At 35.2% G+C, this 16,926-nt stretch overlaps 1 protein-coding gene across 2 annotated transcripts; it reads left to right on the top strand.

Annotated features, from left to right (window-relative positions):
• Positions 1–191: 191 nt before the first annotated feature.
• Positions 192–14,172, top strand: dpysl4 (dihydropyrimidinase like 4). Of its 2 annotated transcripts, none has more exons than XM_042735949.1 (14): positions 192–605; positions 4,858–4,946; positions 5,721–5,905; positions 8,504–8,668; positions 8,827–8,888; positions 9,448–9,528; positions 9,650–9,718; positions 9,789–9,909; positions 10,013–10,169; positions 11,231–11,372; positions 11,621–11,791; positions 11,993–12,172; positions 12,331–12,502; positions 13,625–14,172. In XM_042735949.1, the coding sequence occupies exons 1-14, from the start codon at positions 261–263 to the stop codon at positions 13,714–13,716; spliced, it is 2,031 nt and encodes a 676-aa protein (XP_042591883.1). In that variant the 5' UTR covers positions 192–260; the 3' UTR covers positions 13,717–14,172. The 2 variants fall into 2 exon arrangements, with proteins under 2 accessions (XP_042591883.1, XP_042591884.1); XM_042735950.1 differs by lacking the exon at positions 192–605 and adding an exon at positions 1,449–1,726.
• The last annotated feature ends 2,754 nt before the right edge of the window (positions 14,173–16,926 follow it).

Raw genomic sequence — 16,926 nt, 5'->3', positions numbered from 1 at the left:
ATACTCACATACAGAAATGTTTGTAAAATAATCGATTTACCTTAATCTCGAGGGAGCTCGTGTCTTTGCTAATCCAGTGAGTGGAGGATTTCAGCACCACGCCTCTCTGGACAGCAAGTGGAGGATTTCAATTTGATCACAACGCCCACGCTCTGGACAGCTCCTATAACAGCACCTGTCTCTCTCTCTCAGTGGAAGTGTGTCTCTGGAATACCAGCTCAAAGATTCCTCAAACAGTCTTCCCATTTCTCCTGTGAGCCATGGCTGAGAGAAGACTCCTTTCCCAGGAGGATGACCAGGGTTCCCTGCTGTCCAGACTGGGCACCGACAGCCCTAAACCCCGGGTGAAGTTCGGAGGGATGTTCTGCAACATCGAAGGAGCTTTCGAAAACAAGACCTTGAATTTTGAGTCGTACAGCCCCAGTTCTGCCAGGAGAAACCCTCGGGGACGAGTGGACGATCAGAGGGACAATTTCAGCGACACGACGAGCGTGAGTGACTTCAGCAGCGTGAGTCAAACGCAGCGCACCCCGTCCTGCAGCTCACAGGGTCAGACCCTCGTGTACCCCACCGGACCGGGTCGCGCGCAGAACGGGCGACGAGAGGTAATCACTCCCGTCGCAACTATCCTTGTGTGCTAAAGTGTATAGTTCATACGTCTCTCACTACAGTTTAAAGTATGATAACTGGTTTAATTCCGGTTCACATGTTTGTGTCAAAGCTTTATAAAAAAGCAAACTTGTCATAAAATCACAGGAGGCTCAGACACGTAAGTTGTGATAAGTGTGGAAAAACATATATATATGTGATGGTGTGTACCACATGCACATTAACCCTAACCCCTCCCACTTGCACAGTAAAACAAAAACACATCAGCAACACACACACACACTGCTACGGCAAAATAAAAAAACACAAACAAACATGGGACACTGGGGGAAAATAGTGAAACACTCTGAAATGTCTAGTAAATTCCACACAAAAAGAAAATAAAAGAAACGACAAATAACGCATTCACATTGTTTTAAACGTAAAATTACTACAATAACCTTTGTTTTATTTACTTAGAAAAATCTCTTTTTAACAGTTTATGCTACTTTACTGAAAAGAGAACGATTTTTGACTTCTTGGTCACAAGTGGGAAATTACAGAATACAATAATTTAATATAGGCTATTATATAAAACATTAAGTTTTAAAACGTATTTATTTATTTATTCATTTAAATTGTATTTATTAGTTTTTTATGTACTTGTTTATTTATTATAACTGGATTCTCCAAAGAATAAACACATACTCTCTGAACTTAGTTATTAAATGAGTTAATTTGTGGAAGGTAATTTTTTTATTTTATTTTTATTTTTTTTAAGAACAAGTATGTAGACTGCTGTGTAGGTTCCGCCTCGCCCTGGGTGCAGGATGGGGTGTGAATACTAAAGCAGCAGATGGTGAGCAGACACAGACAGAGGGTGGGGGGTGGTCTGGAGGGCTTTTGTCTACAGTGACTATTGAACCCCAGTAATCTCAAATTAAACTACACCTCGAATCGCGACACCCGTCCACGCGCCCGGTCGCTGCGCCTTTATTCTGACGTGAGCGCAGATCCGATCATCATCACCATCATCATCATCACCATCCTCCTCCCGGATCGCGTTCTCGGAAATCAGAGCTGCTCCCAGACCGGTGCCATGTCTTTCCAAGGCAAGAAGAACAACCCTCGCGTGACGGTAAGAAATGTTAGCGATTTAAACCCGAGGCACCGGCGAGTGTTTGCTGGCTGCAGTAACGGAGACAGTGATGTTGAGGAGGAGGATGATGATGGTTTTATTGTGCAGTCAAGGGTGAGCCTCCGCCGGCAACAACCTGCTGTCTTCCAAACACTGCTGCTGAGAAAGCCGGTGATCGTTTAAGAGCTGCACTAATGCATGCAACGATGTGACAAATGAAGATGAAAACGCTGCTTCAGTGTTAATGTGTTTAATGGCCGCGGAACCGGTGGCATATTCCCGGTTTCTTGTGTCCATTGTGTCTTTTATTCATTCATGTCGGCTAATTTCGGTATGACGTCTTAATGAATATAAAATACGAATTTTGGCTTATACGTTAATAGCGTTGTTGCACCGTTTACGCCGTTTTACGTTTACGTCGCGAGCGTTGAAATTTTTTTCTCCGGCCTAGATGTGTGTCTGGGGGCCCTGCCCATGAGCCCGGGCCCCTGGCAAACATTATGGGATGGGACTTTGATTAATGCAAAGGTTTATTTTACAGACTATATCATTGTATGCCAGTGTAGCTACTAACTCGTTTTAGATATTAAAATCTGTTTGTTGATGTAAAATATGCTAATAATAGTATAGGCTACAATGAAAGGCCAGTAAATTGGCCTCTCCAGCAGCTGTGGTCAGTAATTATAGAAGACAGAGTACATTACACACACACGCACAAAACATCATACAGTAAATGTAACACAAGGCAGTTCAAGTATAACACTGAGGGCAAAAACAGGAATGTTTACACATAAAACAAATGTGTGGGCAATTCCCATTCCCTATGAATTACAAGGTGGTTTAACTACATTAGTTAAAAAAAATAAAATAAATAAAAAATTAAAAAAAACTTTTGTATGTACTTTTTAACAGTTTCCCTGTTAGTGAAAATATAAACTCTATTAACACTATCAGTTTTTTAACCATTCAGTCTTGCATTCAAAGTGATTTTGGAATAATACAGAATATTTAATTTTATTTGGATTTTTTGACAGATCGATCAATGGGAATAATTATATATATTTTTATTGGTATTATATTAGAAACAATATTTTTTTCTGTTATATAGTATTTCTTACATCACTGAGTTAAATTTATCCTATTATTTAGCCATAGTTACTTTATTGTAGCTGTGTTAAAGTAATGTCTGATCATAACTGCGACCAAGAATAAAATATATTCTTTTACACTTTTTTTTAATTGTATTTTTTTAATAAACTTTTGTAGGTATTTTTAAGGGGTATTACATAATTTCATTAATTAATTGCTTTTTGAATATTTTACCATGAATGTTATGCATTACCTTGTTACACATAATAAAATATAGTAAGGTAATAAATATTTTAAAATGGATACTAATATACTAATTTATACTAAAATCCCTTTAAAAAAAATGTAACATTATTTTACAGTAAAAATTACATGTATATGACAATTACAATAGACAATTACATTGTCATAAAAAAATAAGTTATGTTAAAGACAATTAACAGGTTTTCACTGTAGCATTTTTACATTCTTTTACAAATTAAATATTAAAATACCTTTTTTTTTAACCATGTGTAGAGGTCAATATGGCGTACTTTTCATAGTTATTTTTTTAAAAACCATTTTATATTTAAAATAAAATTATTATATATATGTTCATGACCATGTCAGGTTCCAGTAACAAAAGTGATGTGGTATTATAGTGTATGCTTCGCCAGTAACAATGACCCATAGACAGTAAAATGTTAATAAGCAAGGATTCATCCATGTGCACTGCAGGAGTGAGAAATCCCAGAAAAGAGCGCTGTTAGTACAGCCAAATTGGATCCAATTCCCTTCTGCACAATTTGGCATTTCAGTCTGACCGCTAGAGTCCCCTGTCTGACCCACATTCAATCCACAGAAACACGCATACTCAGCATGACTTTGATTTGGTTGCATTACAAAAAAAAAACCATCAAGTGATACAAATTACTGAGAAGAATAATTGCATATTCACGCAATGTTTAATAGTACACTCCTATACTTCATTACTAAAGGCTCTGGATATTCAGTACTGTAAGATGAAGGGTCGTCCTGTTGTTACACGCTGCATCCCAGACCACTCGCTGTCTGTCTCGTCTCTCCTCAAGCAACATTGTGGCCCAGAATCGGAAATGCTCGGCAGGGATTTTGGTGGTGCCAATGATGGGCCGCCCGTGGAATTGTCACATTGCATTAAAGTGAAGCTCTGTGGGTTGCACACCACCCCGGCACAGTGAATGTGGTGAAATACCCTTGAGCAGAATTCTAAAAAAGTTTGTTTTATTTCTTTCTTTATTTAGCCATGTCTGTGTTTAGACTTTGTGAGAGTTAGGTTTTGTGCTGTGAGTTGAGGTTGGCCGTGTCTAACAGTACCGTGAATGATGTTTCATGCCTGGGTGACCTAACAAGCCCAGTTGCCTGGCATAGATCCATGCTAGGGGTGAGTGAACAGGCATTGGTCTCCTGTAACTGGGATTATCAGAAATGCAAAAAAAGGACAGTGGAAAGTATCAGTCGCTATGAATTCATGCAAAACAGCAGCAGTCATGCATGAATAATAAAGTAAATAGAAAAGTGTTGTTACAGATGAATGGAGCTGCCTGTTATCTTTCTTTTGTACTCTCTGTCTGGGTTCTTAAATGTCTGGTTTTTGAATGATATAAACTCTCTGATTAGCTCCTTAAAGAACGCTGCATATTGCATAAGAGGATTTGCATGCATTATACAGCTCTTTGTGCTTTGAAATCACTTTATATCTACATCCAAAGCTCTCTGGAACTGGGTCAGCATGGTTTCCATGAAATTCAAAGGATTTTAGTTAAATGTAATGATCTTTTGTGTATCTTGAAGCTGAATATTTCAAATTCTTGATGTCAGTGATGGCAAACCTGTTTTAAAGTTAGAAATGTGCATATGCAAATTTGTTTCTTTTTTTAATTTTCATGTTCCATGGCTGGGTGAGCAAATGATAACAGCATATTCATTTGCAATGAATAATCACTTTGAAGTTACATCACTTACAACTTTTGAAATAACACAATGCACTAAAGTCATTTTTATGTCTTCTTTTTTCTCCACAGAGTGATAAACTCATTATTAAAGGTGGAAAAATCGTAAATGATGACCAGTCATTTTATGCTGACATTTACATTGAAGATGGAACCATTAAGTAAGATTTCATTCTTTCTAAAACTACACTTTGGCCAGAAAAAGATTCTAAACTTTACATTAAAAATTAGTTTTTTAAACTTTTATTTTAATTGCAATAAAGTTCAGGGTGGCCAGGTCTGCATAAACAAAACTGGCCCAAAGGCAAATCAAAAATAGCCAAATGACCCTAGCCTTAATGTTAAGATTTAATTATTTAAAAAATCTGCCTATTAACCATTAAAACATTAAAAACATTCTATACTTTACATTAAAAAGTAGCTTATTTATTTTTTATTGCATTTATACTATATCGAGGGCTGCCAGGTTTACTTAAAAATAACCCAAACGAAAAATCAAAAATAGTCCAAAAACATTCTAAACTTAATATTAAAATTAGTTTATATATTTATTTTTATTGATATTAAATTATATTTGCCTATCCAAAATATTAATACTCAAAACATGCCAGATACATGCTTAGAATATTTATTTTACAGTCACTGTTATGCGTTATTTACAATTTAAACATGAATACCTCAACATCTGTTTTCATTAAAACTTTTTTATCATTGGTAGAATATAAAATATTTCAATACATGCTTTTCAGTTAATCCATTAACTGACGAGGAGGAAATAAGCAACCCACATCATCAGTTTAAACGAGGCCCTGAATTTGGCAGCCCTGATTACATCATATATATTTTACATTTCATTTAGTTGATTCTTTTGTCCAAGGTGATTTGCTGAGGGACATCCCAAGCAGTTTGTATTGATTTATTATTCTGGCATGCAGGCAGATTGGTGAGAACCTCATCGTACCAACTGGTGTGAAGACAGTGGATGCCTACGGGCACATTGTGATCCCGGGAGGCATCGATGTGAACACCTGTCTACAGGCCACTCACCTGGGCATGACCCCGGCAGACGACTTCTATCACGGCACCAGAGCTGCTCTAGCAGGAGGAACCACCATGATCAGTATGTCATTACATCAACATCTTATATGGACAGAGGAGAAGAGAGAAGAAGACTTACAGTAGTCATCAGATCATTAAACTCAGAATGGAAATCTAGTGGGGCAGAGAGGAGGCTCTCTGCTCAAAAGTGTGTGTGTTGTACAGTATTAGGGCATAAGAGCTTGTCGGGTCTCATAAAATCAGTTGAATTGGGGTCACAGAGCTGTCACTGTCTGTTCTCTTCTCATCTGCTCAACTTTCCTCAGATAAGCTGCTGTACTGGAGTCATTTAGGACACAGAAATCATTGGGTTTAAATGCATCATTTCAAGTAATAGTGAAACACAAAACAAATCTTGACTTTATGGAGAAGTTTTAAACGATCTGTGTTTTTTTTGGGATAGTTAACAAATAAACACTAAACATTTTCCCCCTCAAGATTTTTATGTGATATTTCTTTTAGGCAACAGTTCAAGAAAGAAGTTAGTACTGAGTAAATAACATTTTAAACATAATACTTTAAAATATATAGCACTTTTCAAAGTAAACGGTAAATCAGACATGTGAATGGTATCAGTAAGACAAGACATACAGAACTTTTACAGCAAGTTACCTTTGAAAATACTGTAACTATTTGTAACCTTGGACCACAAAACCAGTCATAAGGACCATTTTCTTTTTTTTCAAAATTGAGATGTATACATCATCTGAAAGCTGAATAAATAAGTGTTCCATTGATGTATGGTTTGTTTATGGAGACAGATTAGTCTCAAATATAATTCACGCAAAAAACACGATTCACACATGCGTAAACAATTTCACATGCATGAAAAATCCACGTACACACAAAAAAAAATTCACGTGCGTGAAAAAAAAAAATATGACAAAAAGCAAGCACATGCGCAAAATAAAATTTATATATCATAAAATAGACAAATCAAACACAATTTAGATATACAACTGTCCACAAAAACCTTGAATGTTCAAATGGTACGAGTGCTGAATACAAATAATCAACTACGAATCCAGGATTTGTGTGTGTGTGTTTTGAGGCTTTCCTGGTAGAGCTCTCTTCCTACGTGGGTTGTACTCTTTAGCCAATCAGATGCGAGCTTACCATTCAACCAATCATCTTGGAGTGCATCAGATCTCGCAGGCAATCGGGGGACGTCAAGAGAGAGCCCATAGAAGCCCTGGCGTTATTTTAAAATACTATACATAAAATAAATCAGCCCGATCAAGCTCGCAGTCTCTGCAAGATTAACGATGGCAGTTTGCACGAACAGCTACTAAAGATTTACATCTGTCAGACAGGGTGTTGATGTCATCAAGCTTAGTTTGAATCTGCGCATCAGAAACGGAAGTTCTAAAAACGCTTAAAAATGGGCTTCACTTGTCTCAATTGAGTTCCAATTGGGTCGCTGTGTCCATTTTTTTACTGTCTATGGGTTTACTGATGTAAAGGCTTTTCCGTTTAATAATCATATTGCGCAAAAGGTGCTGTGCTTTGAATGCACCTCTCGGTGGCTTATGAATGATTGAAAGCTCGCATCTGATTGGCTAAAGAGTACGAAGACCCAAAGAGAGCTCTGCAAATCTCAAAAGCACACAACACAAATCGAGTAAATTCATGGCATTAAATGTTTGTACATTCAGACACTGCATTTAAAAAAAGGTTTTTGTCCACAGTTGTATATTACGAATTGTTGTTTTGCATTGTGAAATGTATTTTAAATATAATTTAATTTTGCGAGTGAATTGCATTTTGTGAAGCAAAATTTTCAGCATAATTTTTTTTGTGTGTACAAAATTAGATGCATGTGAAATTACGCAGTGTGAATTTGTTTTTGCAGAATTATATTTGAGATTAATCTGTCTCCATATTTGTTAGGATAGGACAATATTTGGGCGAGATTCAATTATTTGGAAATCTGGAATCTGAGGAAGCTAAAAAAAATCTAAATATTGACCTTTAAAGTTGAAAATGAAGTTAAAAATGCATATTAATAGAAAAATTAAGTTTTGAATTTATGGTAGGAAATTTCAATGGAGCATGATCTTTACTTTTTAATGGTTATTTGAATAAAATTGCAGTTACTCCATTTTCACAGTTAAAAATTTCTCTGCTGTTGTTGTTTTTAAAGTACAAAATCCATGCAGTTACTCCATTTTCACAGGGTTTCTTTGGGCTTTAAAAAGGTCTGTCTTTGCCCTTCCACAAAAGAAAGCCTTATAAAAAAAAAAGTCTCAAATCAGAGCAAAAAGTCATAAATTCATGGCATTAAATGTTGCATGCATTTCTAAAAAAATGTGTCTTCCTCTGTATTTTGCATAAATATGGAAGAGATCCATTAGAAAGAGAAAAAATCAAATTTCAATATACAAAATATATAAAAAGCATATGAAAAAATAATTTATATACACAATCTTTTAAAATTTAAGAATATAATTAAAATTAAAACATATAAAAGTAGCTATTCTTTCAGAAATGTAAAAAACAGTCTTTGATATTTTTTAAAATTTATTAAAGGGATGGTTCATCCAGAAATGAACAGCTTGAATGTCAGAGTTGTCATTCTTTTAAGCATGTTTTTAATCTGTATGCTCTGCTCATCTTTTAGTTGACCATGCTGTACCTGAACCGGGAACTAGTTTACTGGCAACGTATGACCAGTGGAGGGATACGGCGGACAAGAGGTCGTGCTGTGATTACTCTCTGCACATTGACATCACTCGCTGGCATGATGGGCTGTTTGAGGAGCTGGAGCATCTGGTCAAAGATAAAGGTGATGTGAGATTTCAGGTGTGCCTTTGATATTTTTGCTTTCTGTGTTTTTGCTAGGTTTTCTTATGATTTATTTTTAACCAAATAAAAACACATTCAGCATTCAGCCTCAAAAATATAAATGACATTATAAAAACACAATTCTGTTTTTTGTTTTAGGTGTCAACTCCTTTCTTATCTTCATGGCTTATAAGGACAAATATCAGAGCTCTGATACACAGGTAAATAAAATGCCAAAAATAAAGAGAACAATGTTTACACTACAATTCAAAAGCATGAGGCTCACCAAGGCTGCGTCTGTCAGAACAAAAATTCAGTAAAAACAATAACATTGAAATTAAAATGACCATTTTCTATTAGGATTTCTTATAAAATATAACTAAATTTATTCCTGTGATGCAAAGTTGAATTTTCGACATCATTGCTCCAGTCTTCAGTGTCACATGATCCTTCAGAAATCATTCTAATATACAGATTTGCTCAAAAAACAATTTTTATTATTAATGTTAATGATAATGTCAAAAACAGTTGTTAAAAGAACAGAATTTAAAATAGATATCCTTTTTCAGTATTTCAGGATTCCTTGATGAAAGGAAAGTTTAAAAGAACAGAATTTAAGATAGATATCCTTTTAACAGCATTAATGTTTTTACTGTCACTTTGGATCATTTTAATGCATCCTTGCTGAAAAAAATCTTACTGACCCCAAACCGTTTGAACATTTAGCAATGTAGGTTTCTAGATGCTGTCCCCAAGAACTAACACTCTCTGTGTCTGTAGATCTACGAGATGTTTAGTGCCATGAGGGAACTGGGTGCCATCGCACAGGTTCATGCTGAAAACGGTGACATCATTGAGGAGGTAACCTAGAGCACTTCAATTGCTAATGCATTTCGATTCCAACTATGTTCATTTATAAAATATACCAGTTCCCTTTATTCTCCATACTTAAATGCATTCTTGGTTCTGTCTGTAACCTCAGGAACAGAAGAAGCTTTTGGATCTGGGAATCACTGGCCCAGAAGGACACGTCCTGAGTCACCCGGAGGAGGTTAGTCTTATGGGATTGATCTGTTCTACATCTGGTGAACATCAGCATCACTTCTGCTGTTCTTCTCCAGGTGGAGACTGAGGCTGTGTATCGAGCCGTCACCATTGCTAAACAGGCCAACTGCCCTCTCTACATCACAAAGGTGATGAGCAAACCAGCTGCTGATGTCATCGCCAAGGCCAGGAAAAAGGGTACGAGAGTTGAAAGCATTCTGCAATACTGTAACAGAAAGACAAAGGAGACAGTGAGAAGAGGCGGTGAATGTTTGTGTCATGTGCATTGATTCATTTCCAGGCATGGTCATCTACGGAGAATCAATTGCAGCCGGCCTGGGTGCGGACGGATCGCATTACTGGAGCAAAGACTGGTCCAAAGCTGCTGCATTTGTAATGTCTCCTCCGCTCAGCCCTGATACGAGCACGCCGGAGTACCTCAGCTCACTGCTGTCCTGGTGAGCTGCTAAAATCAGGCCAAATACCAGCTTCTCTGCAACATACTCTACATGTAAAGATTAGGGTCGGTACGCCTCTTGCAAGGCTGTGAATATTTGATAAAACATGCTGAAAAAACAGTAATAATATTGTTTCGATTTTAAAATATTTTCAAATGTAATTTATTTCTGTGATGATAAAGTTTAATTTTCAGCACCAATACTCCAGTCTTCAGAGTCACATGATCCTTCAGAAATCATTCTAATAGGTTCTCAAAAAACATTTTTTTATTATTATTATCAGTGCTAAAAAGTTGTGCTGCTTCATATTTTTGTAGAAACCATGATTTTTTTTCAGGATTCTTTGTTGAATAGAAAGTTCGAAAGAACAGCATTTATTTGAAATGGAAAGATTTTGTAACATTTATATATACCGTACATTGTCATATATATGAACCTCAAATATTTACAGTACACGCATACATATACACAAGTATCATAATATAATAATTATATATGATACATATTATATAGAGAGAGAGATATTAATTGCACTCTATTTAAATATTTTGAAGTTGAAGATTAAAGGCCAGATTTAACAGCATTAACTTTTTTTGGCATTAAAAAACTACCATTAGGATTTACTAAAGAAAGTGAAAAACCAGCGCTAAAAATAACTCTCAATGCTGACCTTATTGCATATGCATTTGTAGCAGTTTCCATTTAAGATGCTAAATTCATAGGAGGGAAGTAGTTAATGAATCATGCAAGGTGATTTACTAAGGTTTGCGGTCATCAGTTTACTGGTATTTGTGCCATTATTTAACACCCCCCAAAAAGCATGTCCTATTTTGTGCCTACTCGCACCTAATTATCATCTGCTCTGATTGTTTGCAACCTTGCACTATTTTGCGCAGCTGCATTTGGCATTATAGAAATTATCTTACTGCTTCTTTGTACTTTTTTTTGTTCATTGTCAGTAAACTGTGCACAAAGCAGTCCAATATGCTCTGTGTAGAAAATCAGGCCTCTAGTCTTCAGAAAGCATTATACTTACTGACTGTCATGAACTGATGTTTCAGTGGGGATCTTCAGCTGACAGCCAGCGCTCACTGCACCTTCACCACGGCACAGAAAGCTGTTGGAAAGGACAACTTCACCCTCATCCCAGAGGGGACCAACGGCATCGAGGAGCGTATGAGCATCGTCTGGGACAAAGCTGTGGTCGGTCTCAAAATACAGTCTCTGTAAAAGATGTATATTTCAACACTGTAAACCACACAGCTTTTAAAGTTTGAATTCCTTGTAACATTTTGATCCTCTATTAACCATTATGTCATGAAATTGCAGGTCAGGGTTCAAACATAAACCACAGAAAAACTACTTTTATACATATATGATTGCAACTTCCATTCATACGTGACAGATCATTGTTTTATTAGCAGTCTCCAATGATGTTTTTTGTCACATAGGCAACAGGTAAAATGGACGAGAATGATTTTGTTGCGGTAACGAGTACAAACGCTGCAAAAATCTTCAACCTGTATCCTCGGAAAGGCCGAATCGCTGTTGGATCTGATGCTGACATTGTTATCTGGAACACAAAAGAGACGAAAATCTTCTCTGCCAAATCTCACAACCTGGTATGAGAATTTCATCTTTCAACAGGGAAGAAAAGATAAGCCATTAATGATGTTATTTTTATTTATCTCACATCATTGTTGGTTAGAATGGAAACTACAGTACAATTCTGTCTAAATCCGTGTGATATTCAGTTGGAATTTTGTCAAAGTGAAATGTCAAACTCCTTCTCTGTCTTTATTCTGACCCGTGTGTCGCTGCAGACCGTGGAGGTGAATATCTTTGAGGGAATGGAGTGCCGAGGTTTCCCTGTGGTGGTCATCAGTCAGGGCAGGATCGTTCTGGAGGACGGGAAACTCAGTGTGACAGAGGGGTCAGGCCGCTTCATCCCTAGAAAAGCCTATCCGGACTTTGTCTTCAAGAGGATCAAGGCCAGAGGCAGGGTAAGAGAGTCTCTGTGTGATTATGAATGCTGACTCACTCATCCCAGCGGTCAAATAACAGATTAACTCCCTCACAGACTTTTAAAGTAAAAAAAAAAATTAATAAACTTTTTTTATCAAGGGTCACTTTCATAATTAAATCTTTTTTTATTTTGCAGATGGCTGATGCTCGTGGTGTTCCTAGAGGAAACTATGATGGCCCTGTTCATGATGTCATCAGTATGACCAAATCTGTGCCAGCCACTCCCACCACTAGAGGGCCCTCGTGTCCAGGAAAGACCCCACTTGGACCAGCGAGAAATCTGCACCAATCTGGGTTCACTTTATCTGGTAAGCATCTTTGATTTAGCTGTATTTGCTGTAGTGTAAAAAAACAACGTTCTACAACTAAAAATCCCATTCATTTCCTCCACAAAGTATTTTTTTATATATTTTAATATTATGTGTTTTATTTATTTTTACTGAACTGTTTAACTGTATAATATTTACTATAATATAATATATTAATTACTTATAATATTTCTTGATCACTAAACCAGCATATTTGAATTTGTGAAGGATCATGTGACGTATTAAAATATAATAAAATAGAAAAATCTTAAGTAAAAAAAAATCACAATATTACTGTATTTTTGATCAAATAATTGCAGTCTTGGTGACCATAAAAGACTTAAAAAAAAAAAAAATTTTAAAAAAAAAGTAAAAATCTTGCCAACCTCAAACTTTTGATTGGTATGTTTATATTATAAATTATATTTATACTATATTTTAAAGTATAATTTTTTTGTATATGATATTTAGCAATATTTACTTTTAACTATATTTAATTTGCTATATATACATGCTATGTTTAAGCATTTGAAATTAAGCACCTTGTAAATGGGACTGGTACTGAAATCACAATAAAAATTATTTTTAAAAAAAGAAAAAGAGAATTGTTTAATTATGAGAAAACTATTTCTGTTGTGGTCATGAAACAAATAGGTTTTATAAAAATGGCTTTAAAAACACAAATCACTGCTAAAGCTTTCTGTGCCAATGGACTTAAAATATGTTGTAATATATAAAACATATAACAGTCAATAGTATTATATTGTACGTACCATTATTTTTTTTATTTGATTACATTCACAGCACTAAAAGACGTTTGCATTTGTAATGATTCATCTTGGACCTTGTTGGTTTGGTTTATGGCTTTAAGCATTTAGTGAAAAAAAAAAAAAAAAAAAAAAAAAAAAAAAAAACTATATGGAGGAAAAAAAAATGAATAATGTACATCCAGAACAATGCTGTTTAAAAAGTAGTGTTATGTGTAATCTGTGAGTCTCTGACTGTGACCTAAATCAAGTAGACATCATTTGGAGCTCATGCAGACATTACAGACACTGCTTTCATTACAGTGAACTCTGTGTGTCATCATCCTACATTTTTTTTTTCTTTCCACACTCAAAGGCACTCAAATGGACGACCACATCCCCAGGCGTACGTCACAGAAGATCGTAGCGCCACCTGGAGGCCGATCCAATATCACATCCCTCTCATGAGTCTCGTCCACCAGGGGATCCAACAGCAGCCACTTCGCCTTCTCCGGCTTCCAGTTTTATATTACCTGAATCATGCAAATATTCATCCCAATAAACCCATACACTCTGCCAACCCAATAGGCTATGCAGCAACTCAGTACAGCTTTCCATGAATTCATATTCACTATATAATCTGCCTCTCCTCTGGTCAGACTCACTCATAATGTAGCATGCTCTTTTATCAGAGTCACCCAGAATCCATTCTGCTTTAGCGTAGCATTGATGGCGTAAAGACGGCTAGTGATTGTTGTGTTTGTGAACTACTGAATGAACTACTGAACTCATTCTGGTACTGCCTTTCGACCAGTGCTTTCCTCCTGCGGCATGTAGATTCAGACGAGACGTTTAAAGGAGAAGTGTGTTTTCTATGGAAGCCTGTTTATGCCACAAAATAAAATTTAAAAATTCAAATTAAAACTTTTTTCCTCACAATTGACTTTTTACCTTCAATTCTTAGTTTAAATGTTACAGTTCTGACTTTTTACTTGCAAGAATTTAACTTTGAAAACAGCTTAATTTGAGAACAATTCAGAATCGCAAGATATAAACTCACAATTTATAAAGAATATATATATTTTAATTGTAAAATGTAATGGAAGATAACATGAAATCCTGGGGATTATAGATATACTATACAGTATATAGATATACTAAGAATACTATATTAGATAACTAATGAATTATGAGGTATAAACTGTGAGACGCCAACCTGGAATTTTTGAGGAAAAAATTAGAATTATGAGATATAAACCCAGAATTGTGAAATGTCAACTCGGAATTCTGAGGGGGAAAATTAATTATGAGATATAAACCCAGAATTGTGAGATGTCAGTTTGGAATTCTGAGTGAATAAAAATTAAATTTTGCGATATAAACTCAGAATTGTGAAATGTCAATTGGGAATTCTGAAGAAAAAAAAATAACTCAGAATTATCAGAATTGTGAGATGTAAACTTGGAATTCTGAGAATAAAACTGAATTATGCGATATAAAATTAGAATTGTGAGATGTAAATTTGGAATTGTGTGGGGGAAATCTGAATTATGAGACATAAACTCAGAATTATTAAATATAAACTTAGAATTCAGCAAGAAAGACACAAGTAGCTTTTATTCAGTGGTGGAAATGGGTTTTCACAGTTTTCTGCACCAGTAGTGATGCAAAAACGACACTTCATCTTAAAGAGATTGTGTTCTGTCATTGTGCTTTAAAGAAAAATCAAGAACTACCTACTGATGGTCTTAGTGCTAAGATATTAAAAAAGAAACTGTTATTGTTAGGTTTGTCCATGTTATATCTGAGACTAGAGCAAAAAAAAAAAAAAAAAAAAAAAGGATTGTAGACTTCTGCCTCTAACTGCATTCATGATTTACAGTTTAGTTTTGAATGCTAAGACTCATCACACAGACACAGCAATCAGCGATGCATTTTTTGTATGTTTCTAAGACAATGTTTGGTGCTCTCAATCTATAGATCAACACATGTCAATGTGTTACTGTGAGGAACAGTCACTTTTTGAACCCAAATGAACGTTTTTAATTCTTTTGAGGTTTATATTCCTGTAATGCATTTAATTGCCAACAGTCTTTTTGTAGTCTTAACCTGTATTTGCTGGAAATCTCCATATTAGACATAAGGTAATTTTCGTGAGATATTTCAGAGTTGAAGGTGAAGTTCAGTGAAGGTGAAAGTGATCGGTGGATTGTCTTTTCTACCTTCTTGTGTTTATTCTGTAAATATATTTTTTGTTTTTCATTTTTGTGCATGGTTTGCATGTCCTCAATAAAATAAAGTTTAAAGAAAAATTGCAATTTCGTGACAATTTCATAATTCATTTATAGTTTTATTGTTATTAAGAGCTTCATGAAGTCATTTTGATGTATAATTTTTATTCATATATATACTAGGTTTTTTGTTGTTGTTGTTTTATAACTAACACCATGTATAGTGTTATAAACGTTAATACATTTGAACAACAAAAATAATTAAAAAAATTAAAATATAAAAACTTTGTTAGACTTGTTATCGAAATTATTGAAATATTGAAAAAGCATTTGTTAAACTAATATAGGTAAATGCACTGCAGTATGTGAAAAGTCTCTATTGTCATGATTATTGTGTGACCACAAGGGGCGGGGTTATTTGACCATGATAATTTAATGTCAATTAACATCTTTTAAAGTAATAATAAAATGTACTAGTAGTAGTAGTATTTACTTCAACTACAACAGTGCAATAGTTATTAAAAGCAAGCTTTGTTTGCCAAAACTCTAATGTTTTTCCTAATAACCACTGGTCAATTTTGTTATATATATTTTTTTTATATATTAGAAGTACCTGTATATTAGCATTGTGCAATGTGCATACAGTAGTTTGCATGTTTTCTGATTTTGCATTTTAATTCAATTAAAGAATCTGTAATGACATCATTCATCACACTGCAAATGGAAGGTCAAGTGCAAAAGATAGGCAAAGTTATAATCATGAAAATGCAACACAATGTTTGAAAACTTTATTGTTGCAAAATTGTTGTTTTACCCTCCATTTAAAAAAGCAGACTATTTTTACTGCACAATTTTAAGCAGCAATCTAATATTCTGAACAGAATCTTACATTTACAGATATTTGCTTGTTTACATACTATTAAAGCTTCAGTTTCTGTTGTAAGTTGTTACAGATGGTAATATACTTGATGTCGTAATCTAAGGTTCTCCTCTAAGCATGCGTCTCGAGTTTGCATAGTCATGATCACAGGAAAAGGTAAAGAGACTTCTGTGTGCTCAGGCGAGGGGAGCGAGTGTCTGTTTTCTCCAGAAACACGTGTCATGGTCTGGGGTTGATGAGGCTGGACAGCTGGAGATGTCATCAGAGACTGTTCACTCAGAGTTCACAGAGCTTCAGCACAAAGACCACGTCAACAACAAACATTACATGCTCAAACTCCACGTCATACTTCAGCTGTATTCAGAAGTTTTGAATTTTCTCAAACCTTGTACTAATTAGTCATTTATCAGATGCACAACCATTCAAAAGTATAGGGTCGGTGATTATTTTTGAAAGAAATTAATGCTGTTTAATTCAGCAAGGATGCATTAAATTGATCAAAAGTGACAGTAATGGCATTTATAATGTTACTGTAACTGATTCCTATTTCATATAAACGCTTGAACA

Source organism: Cyprinus carpio, chromosome B12, assembly GCF_018340385.1.
Source record: "Cyprinus carpio isolate SPL01 chromosome B12, ASM1834038v1, whole genome shotgun sequence".
Classification (NCBI taxonomy): domain Eukaryota; kingdom Metazoa; phylum Chordata; class Actinopteri; order Cypriniformes; family Cyprinidae; genus Cyprinus; species Cyprinus carpio.
Note: the sequence above shows the minus strand (reverse complement) of the source record. Positions and strands in the feature narration are given on the sequence as shown.

What these genes read in the sequence shown, in the direction of transcription:
- dpysl4 (XM_042735949.1), top strand. Translation starts at nt 261, where the DNA reads ATGGCTGAGAGAAGACTCCTTTCCCAGGAGGATGACCAGGGTTCCCTG. An exon ending in CGCAGAACGGGCGACGAGAG is followed by an intron (nt 606 to 4,857) that starts GTAATCACTCCC and finishes TTTTCTCCACAG; the next exon opens with AGTGATAAACTCATTATTAA. An exon ending in ATCTGGGTTCACTTTATCTG is followed by an intron (nt 12,503 to 13,624) that starts GTAAGCATCTTT and finishes CCACACTCAAAG; the next exon opens with GCACTCAAATGGACGACCAC.